This window comes from Lissotriton helveticus, chromosome 3_1 (assembly GCF_964261635.1).
Source record: "Lissotriton helveticus chromosome 3_1, aLisHel1.1, whole genome shotgun sequence".
NCBI lineage: Eukaryota > Metazoa > Chordata > Amphibia > Caudata > Salamandridae > Lissotriton > Lissotriton helveticus.
The window spans coordinates 43,626,008-43,639,122 of record NC_136061.1 but is presented as its reverse complement, the minus strand read 5'-3'; the positions used below and the strand labels follow the sequence as shown (position 1 = coordinate 43,639,122).

General features: G+C 50.7%; 1 protein-coding gene across 1 annotated transcript in view; it reads right to left on the bottom strand.

Annotated features, from left to right (window-relative positions):
• The window catches only part of ASIC4 (acid sensing ion channel subunit family member 4), a 1,267,902-nt gene that overhangs the window by 97,116 nt on the left and 1,157,671 nt on the right, over nucleotides 1–13,115 (bottom strand). The window contains exon 2 of the mRNA XM_078683499.1: nucleotides 10,124–10,268. Within this exon, the coding sequence (XP_078539625.1) occupies nucleotides 10,124–10,268 (145 nt within the window). The remainder of the gene's footprint in view (nucleotides 1–10,123; nucleotides 10,269–13,115) is intronic.

The window sequence follows — 13,115 nt, the reverse complement described above, 5'->3', positions numbered from 1 at the left end:
GCCTCTTTTTTCCACAACAAGATTGCTGACATCCACAACAGCTTTGACAACCAACCCGGAAGCCAACCCACCCTACCATCAGCTGACCATCTTCCCCCTGTTAACACCCTTGTAGCCTGGAACCCAATCTCCACTGAGGACACCATCCGCCTGATGAATTCCATCCACTCTGGATCCCCCACAGACCCATGCCCTCACCACATCTTCAACAAAGCAGACTCCGTCATAGCTCCGCACCTCCGAGACGTCATCAACTGCTCCTTCCATTCCGCTACCTTCCCAGAAGACTGGAAACACGCTGAACTCACCGCCCTTCTGAAAAAAACAACAGCAGACCCCACCGAACTCAAAAACTACCGCCCCATCTCGCTTCTTCCATTCCCGGCCAAAGTCATCGAGAAAGCTGTCAACAACCAGCTCGCCGCCTTCCTCGAAGCCAACAAATCACTCGACCCCTCACAATCTGGCTTCCGAGCCAAACACAGCACTGAGACCGCCCTCATCGCAGCAACAGACGACATTCGAACTCTACTGGACAATGGAGACACAGTCGCCCTCATCCTCCTCGACCTCTCTGCAGCCTTCGACACAGTCTGCCACAGCACCCTTTTACAACGCCTCAGAAACATCGGAATCCAAGGAAAGGCACTGGAATGGATCACCTCGTTCCTCACCGGAAGAACCCAGAGAGTCCGCCTCCCACCATTCAAGTCCGAGGCCTCTGAAATCATCTGCGGCGTACCACAAGGATCCTCACTCAGTCCCACCCTCTTCAACGTATACATGAGCCCCCTCGCGGCCATCGCCCGCCAACACAACCTCAACATCATCTCTTACGCGGATGACACTCAACTGATCCTATCTCTCACCAAGGACCCCAGCACCGCCAAAACTAACCTACACGAAGGAATGAAAGAAGTCGCCGAATGGATGAAACAAAGCCGTCTGAAACTGAACTCAGACAAAACAGAAGTCCTCATCTTAGGTAAATCCCCCTCTGCATGGGACGACTCCTGGTGGCCGGAAGCCCTCGGAAATGCACCCATCCCGACAGACCACGCACGGAACCTTGGCGTCATCCTGGATTCTTCACTCTCAATGAACAGACAAGTCAGCGCCGTATCCTCTTCCTGCTTTAACATTCTTCGCATGCTCAAAAAAACTTTTCGCTGGATCCCCACCGAAACAAGGAAAACGGTCACCCACGCTCTAGTCACGAGCCGACTGGACTATGGAAACACCCTCTACGCAGGTACCACCGCTAAACTCCAGAAGAAACTACAACGAATCCAAAACGCCTCAGCCAGGCTCATACTAGACATCCCACGCAACGAACACATCTCTGGTCACCTTAAAGACCTCCACTGGCTACCCGTCAATAAGAGGATTACTTTCCGTCTGCTTACCCACGCACACAAATCACTCTACGACATCGGACCAGATTGCCTCAACTCTCGACTGTCCTTCTACACCCCCTCCCGCCAACTTTGCTCTTCCAGCCAAGCCTTCGCCACTGTACCTCGCATCAACAAGACCACCATGGGAGGCAGATCCTTCTCATACCTGGCTGCCAAAACATGGAACTCACTCCCCGCTTACCTTCGCCTCACCCAGAATCACCTAGCGTTCAGAAAGCAGCTTAAAACGTGGATATTCGACAAATAATCCTCCTCCCCCTCCTAAGCGCCTTGAAACCCTCTGGGTATGTAGTGCGCTATATAAATTTTATGACTTGACTTGACTTGACTCAGCGTGGAGAACTGCATTACATTCAAAGCCCTGAGTTATATGTACAAAATCAAATCTGGCACGGCACCTCAGTACCTGAATGCTTTAGTCCACCCGTACCTTCCACTGTGCCTCCTCCGCTCCTCCACGCAAGCTACATTCTCAGTCCCTAGGACCAGACTTTCGACAATGGGTGGCCGGTCCTTTTCTTGCCTGGGTCCCTCTTTGTGGAATTCTCTCCCCTTGTCACTTCGTAACGAAACCATCTATGCAACTTTTCGTAAGTGTTTAAAAACATGCAGGCATATGCATCAACGGAAATACCTCCCGGTAAAACAGCGATTCGGAAAAACAGGCCGATACCGACCGCAAAACCATAAATTGCAATGCATCAAACCGAAAATCGGAAAAAAATAAAGAACCGCTAAATGGCCCCGCGGTAAATTACCGAATCGTTAAACAGACATTCGGAAATACCGAACCACAAAGCAATAGTTCGGAAATACCGAATAGGCAATAACGAATGGAAATGGTATGCATGAACAGTCGCTAATACCGGAAATCCCCAAAATCGCTATTTAGCATGAGCAAAATAAGGGGAATCACAATCAGGAGGTAAAGTTAACAGAAGGACAGAAAAAAAAATTTAAACCCCATCAGCAGGTGCTGACAATCAGTTACCCTTCATAAATGCCCTGGGAAACCCCACATGTACACCAAAATGGCTGCCCTGTACGTGCTTGCTAGGAGGTGGAGGATCAACGCCCAGGCCCAGCGCAGGAGGATGATACAGGACAGGATCTTCAGGGTTCGCATCACTTTGCTGGGGCAGACCGAGGAACAGGTGTACGTCAAGTACAGACTGAACCGTGCCATGATAATGCACCTAATAGCAGACCTGACACCCTTACTGCAGCACGAGACCCGTCGGACCAACGCCATACCTGCCCATGTGCAGGTGCTATGCTGCCTGCACCTGCTTGCATCTGGAAGCTTCCAGGGGGTAATAGCTGAGACAGGAGGCGTGTCGCAAAGTGCCTTATCACGCTTTTTCCACCGGTTTCTAGAGGCCATGCTGACATTTCTCAATCGCCACATCACCTTCCCCAGAACCCCCCAGCAGCTAACCCGCACCAAACGGGAATTCTACCAGGTGGCACAATTCCCCCATGTCATCGGGTGTGTCGACTGCACGCATGTCCCCATCTGTCCTCCATCAGCCACCGAATACATTTACCGCAACCGGAAATCGTATCATTCAATAAATGTTCAGGTGGTGTGCAATGCCAAGTTGATCATTACCGACATTGTAGCCCAATTTCCCGGGAGCACACATGACGCCTACATTTTCCGTCACTGTGGCCTCCACAGGCGCCTGATCAACGGAGAATTCGGAGAGGGACACCTACTAGGTACAAATAGCTGCATCATCGTACTCCCCATCCACTCCTTCCCCACATGTATAATTCCATTAATGCTGATTACCATTCTCTCCCCATCCTGCAGGTGACAGCGCATACGCATTGCGTGAATATCTCCTCACGCCCTATCTCAACCCAGCTACCCCGCAAGAGCAGCGCTACAACAGGGCACACATCAGTACTAGGAATGTGGTTGAGCGAACATTCGGCATCCTGAAGAGCCGCTTCCGAATACTGCACAAGACTGGAGGTGCTTTGCAGTACGACCCAGTGACCTGCTGCCAGATAATTGCTGTGTGTGCCATCCTGCACAACATCGCCACGCGCATGGGGATACACATAGAGGTGGAGGGAGAGGAAGAACTGCGTGCCCAGCAACCCCCCCCACAACACCAACAGGCACATGTGCCCAACACAGCTGAAGGGCAAAGGAGACGGGCATACATCACACGTAATCATTTCTGAGACAGGTAAGAGAGTGACTTGACAACAGGATCAGTTTTGCAAGGGTTTAATGGGCATGGACACCTGACTGGTGCAGAAAAACGTAACACAAACAAGCTGCTGCCGCAGCGAAAAAAACTAGCAATGTCCCTTCTCAGAACAGGTGGCGCGTGAGGCACTTTGGTCTGTCCATGGTTACCTCACCAAGGACAGTGTGACTATGCCACATGTTTACTTCCGTTTGCCGCGTACCCCCAGTCTCTTGTCCTGTGACTCCTCGGGTTGTACACGATGGGAGTCAGTGGCAGTTGCACTGCGGCCACTGCGCCTCCTCACGCTGGTGTCCGGCAGGGAGACGCTGCTGACACTGGAGGCTGCCTCACTCCCCTCTTCCGCCCCCAGACTGCTGACACTGGCTGACCCTGGCTGCAGTTGCTCCACTGCAGTGGTCACCCTCTCAAGGGCCTTTGCCACATCCCCACATAAATGACCAAGATCCACTTGCAGGGACACGGACCTGCGTGACAGCACAGCCGTGCTGTTGCACATCTTATTGATGGCCTTGTTTGTGGTATTCACTGCCAGCATGACCTGCCTGTGACGCCGGCGCTCACTCCTTTGGCCTGCGAGTATGGCACGTGTCAGTTCTTGCAGGCACAGCTTGATGTCTTTGTTGCCCGCAGATACGGCAGTGGTGTGCTCACGCACTGCGGCAGTCATGTAGCCTAGTTTGTTGCATAGTTGTGTCATGCTGAGTTTCATGGCACCCATGTGTCTCCCCTGCAGGCGCTGGACACGCAGCATCCGGGCCTCCACTACTCCGTACCCTCCGGACAGATCGACCGGTCTTGCAGCAGCCCGACCCGGGGACACAACCCTCTGCCTGATGCGCTGTCGGCCTGCAGTGTGGCTGGTTGGAGTGACGACAGCCTGGCGTGGAACATTTGGGTGTGATGAAGATTGATCTGACTCCATCACGGACAGGGCGGCAACATCTGCTCTGTGGCTCTGCGGAGTGGGCAGCACTGGTGGTGGTGGTGTCTTGGTCCGCGAGGGTGGTGGTGGTGGTGTCTTGGACTGGGAGGATGGTGGTGGTGGTGGTTGCTTCGGCCGGGAGGACGGTGGCGGTGGTGGTTGCTTCGGCCGGGAGGACGGTGGCGGTGGTGGTTGCTTCGGCCGGGAGGACGGTGGCGGTGGTGGTTGCTTCGGCCGGGAGGACGGTGGAGGTGTTGTCCGGCGTGGTGGTGAAGGGGAGGACATGACTTCAGCTCCCTCTGAGCACTCCGCTTCTGACAACACTGGCGTCTCTGAGATGACAAGGTGGCCACTGTCGTCTGAATCGATGGGGGATGCATCTGTGTGTGAAACAGTGCATAGTTAATATCATGGTATGGTATGTGACAATAGCTGTGGCATCTCACAATAAATTACTTTTGTTGACTGACATTTGACCCTTGGCAGCTGTATTCATCTCTGGGCTCAGGCATGCACCCATTCATGTATTGACTACATCTCCCATGGTGCAACACAGTGGTGAGGGTGTGTGTGTAGGGCAACGCTACATGTGCACTGGGTCTGGCATGGGGGAGTGGGCAGGGACTACGTACACGCTGCATCGTTACGCTGGCATGCCTCTTACCTTGTCCTCCTTCCGCAGCACCTGAGGTGTCCAGACTTGTGACCCCCACAACAGCTTCACGTTCTATGGTGGCCTCCACTAGATCCTCCAGGTCAGTGTTAGGCGTCACGTTTGATGGTCCCCCTCCTGTGCCAGCAGCATCCCTGACCCTCTGCGCAATCTTCTCCTTGGCCCTCTTACGCAGGTCGTACCATCGTTTTTTGAGGTCGTCGATGCTGCGGTGGGTGACTCCGCAGGCATTCACCTTGTCCATGATGCGCAGCCACATCTTCCTTTTTTCTGCCTCTGGCACCTTAAGCGACAACTTGCCAAATATGCGATCATGGTTGCTGCTCACACTCTGTATGAGGATTTCCAGCTCCTTATCTGAAAACTTTCGTTTTCGCTTTCGGGATGTGTCCTTTCCATGCTGGGGGGCCTCCTTCTCCATCCTGTCCTGCTACCTTTTTCCTGCTTGCTTCTGGTTCAGTGTGGGACCTCAGCTCCTGAGCTCTGCCTCCTCCTCTGTGCAACTCCGGACACTGAATGCAGCGTGGGTGTCCTACTTCCTGGTTGTGATGTCATCAGCCTGCTTCCGAAGCGTCGCGTTATTTTCCCGTTTTCGGTATTACCGATTCCGCTATTACCGGATCCGGTAATACCGACTCGGTATTTCCGATTACGGTTTTTGTTACTCGCGCTGGCGTTTACTCGTTCTTTATTAGCGATTATTACCGACTCGGTATTTTTTACCGATTACTTTGATGCATCGCGGTTTGCATGTTCATATTAGCGATTCGTTATTTTTCGGTATTACCGACTGGTATTTACGAACGTTGATGCATATGCCAGATGGTTATTTAACCCCTTGCCTGCGGGGCTAATTCCCCCGCTATGCTGGGGGCGGGGGCGCACACAGAGCCCCGGTGCTCATGACGAGTTCAGCTCGTCATGAGCCACAGTGACCGTGTGCTCATGACGAGCTGAGCTTGTCACGGCCACACCCGTTTCTGTAGAACGTTCAGCACAGCAGAGGAATTAGCCCCGCGTGCGAGTGTTGCGGCCATTTTGACAAGCTCAGCTCGCCATGAGCACACGGCCACTGTGGCTCATGACGAGCTGAGCTCGTCATGAGCATGGGAGGGGTTAATCAATAGTTCCTTTCTACTCTGTTTGTGTCAGGCGGCGCCAGGAAACCTCTGGGTAGCTGTGTGCCTTATAAATTTAAATAACAATAACAATATTACAACTACGAAAAGCATCTAGAAGATGTTGCAGACCATTTGCGCTTCTCAAAATGAACACTGCATCATCCACGTCAAGTAAAACAGCTAAAACGCAGGATTTCATTTTGGGTAGGTCTTTCCGTATTTTGCATAAATGATGTTCTAGACCGCTGATATAAATGGGGAACAGTATAGACGCCTTCACACATCCTCGCCACACCCCTGATGAAGTATGGATGAAGGGGGCGAGCTCAGCATCTGTTCAAGGTCTAACCCCAGCGGTGGTACCCGGAGCATCCTTTGAACGGGTCCAGTTGAAGCCTGGTCGGCCCCCATCCTCGCCGGACCCCTGATGAAGGATTGATGATGGGGCGAGCTCAGCATCTGTTCCAGGTCTAACCCCAGCTGTGGTACCCAGAGCATCCTTTGGAGGGGTCCAGTTGAAGCCTGGTCGGCTCCCATCCTTGCTTTGCTCTCTCCACTATGTCAAAGGCACAGGAGAGGTCCATAAACGCAAGATGATGGAAAACCTCGTGGCCTTGACATATTCACCTATAATCAACTCAGCCATGTTTATTAAATCCACAGGTCCTACCTTTAAAAAAGGTGAGTCCCGTTCAGGTAAACATGGCGGGAACCGCTGCTTTCCTCCGGATCACTGCCCGCTCGCCCTGACGCAGCCTGCCCTCTGCCTGTCACTTCCCGCCTCATCTCAGGGGTTGGCAGCTGACCAATGGTTGGTGACCACAGCTGCAGCCAACAACCACTGCAGCATGCCATTGTGAGTTGGAATTAGAGGGGGGGGCGGGGCTCCTCTGACAATGCTTCTAATTCTGGTTTTAGGTAGACCCTCCTGTGTTTGACTGTGAGTTCATGGACGGAGGCCTGGAAGGGACATCAGACCTCCAGCCCCACATTTCCCCTCCCAATGGGAACGTTTTTAAAAAAAGGCAGACTGTGTCTATCGCACAGCCCTTTTGTGATCCCAAACCCTGTGACTTTGTGCGTCGCAGGGTTTACGACAGCGAAAGGGTTCTGTAAACATGGGCATTAGTCCTTATAAATAATTTCCTAGGTGCTTATTGTTTGGAGGCGGCTATAGAATGAGGCCTCAGAGAGGGCAGGACACAGCATGCCCAGCCTGGCTCACTCGACTACACTGAGTGACCTTGGGCATATTGCTCTACGTTCTTTCCCAATAATACTTCTGTCGATAAAACTGAGCGCCATCAATAAACAAATCATATACAAGTAAGTAATGTATTATAAAGTGCAGTAAAATCTAACTTTACAGCTAGTAAGTCCAGAAATAATCAATATATTTCAGCCTTTTTGTGACTTTCAAATTAAAATGCATTAATTTCGATAAGGGTGCATTAATTTATATAAGGGCTATTAAAAGGAGACACAACATCATAACACAATGTAAGATTTCTGAAATGTTAAGAAGAAATTCAAGCTATATCATTAATAGAACCTGCAAGGATCTTCCATGGTCTGCTAGAGAAACATGTATGAACATGGAAGCGCTCACTGCACATGAAGCGCTCAGTTACTGGTGAACATGCAACCATGCCCTTACTAGTGATCATGAAGCTCAACGTTACTGTGGAGCATGTAAGCGCACCCTTACTGGACAAGAAGCGAGCGGTTACTAATGACCGTGCAAGCACACCCTTGCTAGTGAACTTGAAGGACAACGTTACTGGTGAGCGTGCAAGCACACCCTTGCTAGTGAACTTGAAGGACAATATTACTGGTGAGCGTGCAAGCACACCCTTGCTAGTGAACTTGAAGGACAACGTTACTGGTGAGCGTGCAAGCACACCCTTGCTAGTGAACTTGAAGGACAACGGTACTGGTGAGCGTGCAAGCACACCCTTGCTAGTGAACTTGAAGGACAACGTTACTGGTGAGCGTGCAAGCACACCCTTGCTAGTGAACTTGAAGGACAACGGTACTGGTGAGCGTGCAAGCGCACCCTTGCTAGTGAACTTGAAGGACAATGTTACTGGTGAGCGTGCAAGCACACCCTTGCTAGTGAACTTGAAGGACAACGTTACTGGTGAGCGTGCAAGCACACCCTTGCTAGTGAACTTGAAGGACAACGTTACTTGTGAACGTGCAAGCACACCCTAGATAGTGTACTTGAAGGACAACGGTACTGGTGAGCATGCAAACACACCCTTGCTAGTGAACTTGAAGGACAACGTTACTGGTGAGCGTGCAAGCACACCCCTGCTAGTGAACTTGAAGGAAAACGTTACTTGTGAACGTGCAAGCACACCCTTGCTAGTGAACTTGATGGACAACGTTACTTGTGAATGTGCAAGCACACCCTTGCTAATGAACTTGAAGGACAACGTTACTGGTGAGCGTGCAAGCACACCCCTGCTAGTGAACTTGAAGGACAATATTACTGGTGAGCGTGCAAGCACACCCTTGCTAGTGAACTTGAAGGACAACGTTACTTGTGAACGTGCAAGCACACCCTTGCTAGTAAACTTGAAGGACAACGTTATTTGTGAACGTGCAAGCACACCCTTGCTAGTGAACATGAAGCGCGTAGTTACTGGTGAACGTGCAAGCACACTCTTACTAGGGAAATTTAAGCACACTCTTATTTGTGAGCCTGCAACCACAACGTTACTAATGAATATGAAGCATACAATTAATGGAGAGTGTGCAAGCACATCCTTGCTAATGAATATGAAGCGCACAGTTACTGGTGGTGCAAGTACACTCTTACTGCTGAACATGAACACAGTTACTGGTGATAGTGCAAGCACACCCTTACTGCTGAACATGAACACAGCTACTGATGATAGTGCAAGCACACTCTTACTAATGAACATGAAGCACACAGTTACTGGTGAACATGCAAGCACACCCTTGCTAATGAGCATGAAACACACAGTTACTGGTGAACATGCAAGCACACCCTTGCTAATGTGCATGAAGCACACAGTTACTGGTGAACATGCAAGCACACCCTTGCTAGTGAACATGAAGCACACAGTTACTGGTGAACGTGCAAGCACACCCTTACTTCTAAACATGAAGCACAGTCACTGGTGATAGTGCAAACACACCCTTGCTAGTGAACTTGAAGCACATCATTACCCGTGAATGTGCAAGCACACTCTTACTAGTGAACACGAAGCACAAAGTTGCTGGTGAACGTGCAAGCATCCGCTCACTAGTGAACATGAAGCACACACTTACTGGTGAACGTGCAAGCAGTCACTTCCTAGTGAACACGAAGCACACCGATACTGGTGAACATGCAAGCCCATGCTCCATAGTGAACATGAAGCACACAGTTACTGGTGAACGTGCAAGCACACACGCTCACTAGTGAACACGAAGCACAAAGTTGCTGGTGAACGTGCAAGCATCCGCTCACTAGTAAACATGAAGCACACACTTACTGGTGAACATGCAAGCAGTCACTTCCTAGTGAAAACGAAGCACACCGTTACTGGTGAACATGCAAGCCCATGCTCCATAGTGAACATGAAGCACACAGTTACTGGTGAACGTGCAAGCACACACTCACTAGTGAACATGGAGCACACAGTTACTGGTGAGCATGCAAGCCCACGCGCCATAGTGAACATGAAGCACACAGTTACTGGTGAACATGCAAGCACACGCTCACTAGTGAACATGAAGCGCACACTTACTGGTCTCCCTCCAGATGGGCAGGTACTCCTCCTGCTGGATGTCCAGCATGATCTCTAGGCCGTTGCCCATGCCGCCCTGGCGCGTCATCTTCGGCTGGCGCTTGTCCGCGTTGAAGGTGTAGCACTTCCCGTACCTGGTGTAGACCTAGAAGAGAGGCACGGTGGAGGTGAGTCAAGTGCCAGGTACAGAGACACCTTTCACAAGAGGCACAGAGGGCTGAGGTGACCCGTGTCAGAGGGTTAACACTCTGAACGGGCCACTGGTCAGAGGCATGCAGCCTGCCCTTGGCAAGGGCCCCTCAGGGAGACAGGACACTGCCCTGTGTGCTGGCCCCTGACACTACATGGAATATGCTCTACTCTGGGGCTCTCAGGAAAACCATGAATCAACCCTTCACAGGGGCCCCTAAAAAACACAACGAATCTACCTCCCAGGGCCCCGAAAGGATCAAATAATCAAAGATTCAAAGATGGCTTCTAGCACATACATGCACAATGCACAGCAGAGGCGCGCACTCTGGAACTATGGTTCTTAACCTGGGGTCTGCAATGACCACTCAGGGGCCCCCACCACAGTTCAGAAAATTCAATAATATTTGCAGATTATTATAGAACATATATGTACAATGTCCACGCGCAAATACAGCAAACGGAATGTAGCATCAACAACTGGTGGCATCAATCGAAGGACTGCTGTGCGATTACCAAAAAAGCCCCATTAGGAACAAAAAAGGACAGTGTCATACTGGAGTCCGGCGTATTTAATCGTCTTTTATAAATAAAACCACATTTACAAAAGCCCCACCCTTTCCACTAAAATTACGATATACAGCCAGATTCATCAAACCAAAATCCGCTCGCAAAGGGCCAGATTTTGAGAATCTGGCCCTTTGCGAGCGGTATTTTTTCATTTGGGATGCATCATCCCAAATGCAAAAATCGCAATTTTATAAATCGCTAAATTGCGATCATTTGCATTCAAGGAATCTCAATTTGAGATTCTTTAAATGCAATGCATGAACCATTTAAAAATTGGGAATTCGCAATCTGGGGCCGCTATTTACCGCGAAGTCTAACTACGTGGTAAATAGCAAAAACTTAGAAAAATGCACTTAAGTGCATTTTTCTAAGTTGTATGTTACACACACACATGTCCTTGGGACATGTGTGTGCGCAACACCAGTGAACATTACCATTTCAGGGGTGCAACAGGGTGTCCTTTGGACACCCTTGCACCATTGAAATTGCTTCCTTATTTGCGATTCGCTAATTGCGAATAGCAAATAAGGAATGCCTCCCCATTCATTCCTATGGGCCTTTAGGCCCATAGGAATGAATGGGAAAGCCATTCCTTATTTGCGATTAGCAATTAGCGAATCGCAAAAAGGAAGCAGTAGAAATCACTAAAAATATTGCGATTTTTACATGCATCCTGTTTTGTGAGTCTTTAATAGCGAATCCTTAAAATTCGCTATTAAGGACTCGCAAAACATGACTGGGGGTTAGTTTTTTGTATTTTTTTTGTTTGCGAATTAAATTAAATATTTCATAATTTGCGTATTTTGTAATTTGATTTATTCTTGCTCCTGTATCGATATTTGAATAGTAGAAATTGCTTTGGCTGGCTGAATATAACCTTGAGTGAGTGTGAGAACTTTTGAGTGATATTACATTTACTCCCAGACCCGCTCTGACCTCCCGGAGTGGAAAGGAAAATAAGACAGACTTTGGTAGCAACAGCATCAGGTGCCCGGGGACACCGCTGAGAATGGACCGGACACTACTGCTGCCGGTAGTGCTGTGCTGGACAGTACCCTGGAGAAATGCTAGGGGGTGGGGGTTTAAATTCAGGTAATTTGCTTAGTTATGAGAAATTCTGTAAAAAATTATGTGAAACTTTGTGAAATGGAAAACTAGCATTTAGCGATATATTGTGGTGCAAAGCGCATCGTCGCTTACATTTTGGATGTGAGGACGTATTTAATGTTAAAACATAATTCAAAAAACCCAAGTGCTGCTTGCGTTATGGCTGTTTGTCTTGTTCTTGTGCATCTTCTACAATGTTTGCATGAGGCCAACCTAATAATGGCATGTGGCGTAGTCATGTCATTTCACAAAATTTCACCTGCATAATGGTAATTTCTCCTGGGCCTAGGAAATGGCAGCCCACAGAGCAGCTGGAGTCTGCTCACTTTCATCAGGATGGCTCAGCCTTTCATCCTTCCAAGGTTGTCCAATGAACAACCCCCCTAGCTGGGTAACAGACACGGGCCCTCATTTATGGGTGTTGATGTGGGGCAGACAACAAAGTGAAAGGGCGGGAACGCACAGTATTTATCCAATCCCGTGCTTTCCTGTCTATCCCCCAGCGCTGGAGCTGTTTCGACAGCCTAGCAGCAACGCAGCACCCTCGCACAAGGGGCACCCTTGCACCGTGGGCACCCTTGCACCGTGGGCACCCTTGCACCGCGGGCCCCCTTGCACCGTGGGCACCCTTGCACCTTGGGCACCCTTGCACCATGTGCACCCTTGCACCGTGGGCACCCTTGCACTGTGGGCACCCTTGCACCGCAGGCCCCCTTGCACCGTGGGCCCCCTTGCACCGTGGGCACCCTTGCACCGTGGGCACCCTTGCACTGCGGGCACCCTTGCACCGTGGGCACCCTTGCACCGTGGGCACCCTTGCACCGCGGGCACCCTTGCACCGCGGGCACCCTTGCACCACGGGCACCCTTGCACCACGGGCACCCTTGCACCGTGGGCACCCTTGCACCTTGGGCACCCTTGCACCATGTGCACCCTTGCACCGTGGGCACCCTTGCACTGTGGGCACCCTTGCACCGCAGGCCCCCTTGCACCGTGGGCCCCCTTGCACCGTGGGCACCCTTGCACCGTGGGCACCCTTGCACTGCGGGCACCCTTGCACCGTGGGCCCCCTTGCACCGTGGGCACCCTTGCACCACGGGCACCCTTGCACCACGGGCACCCTTGC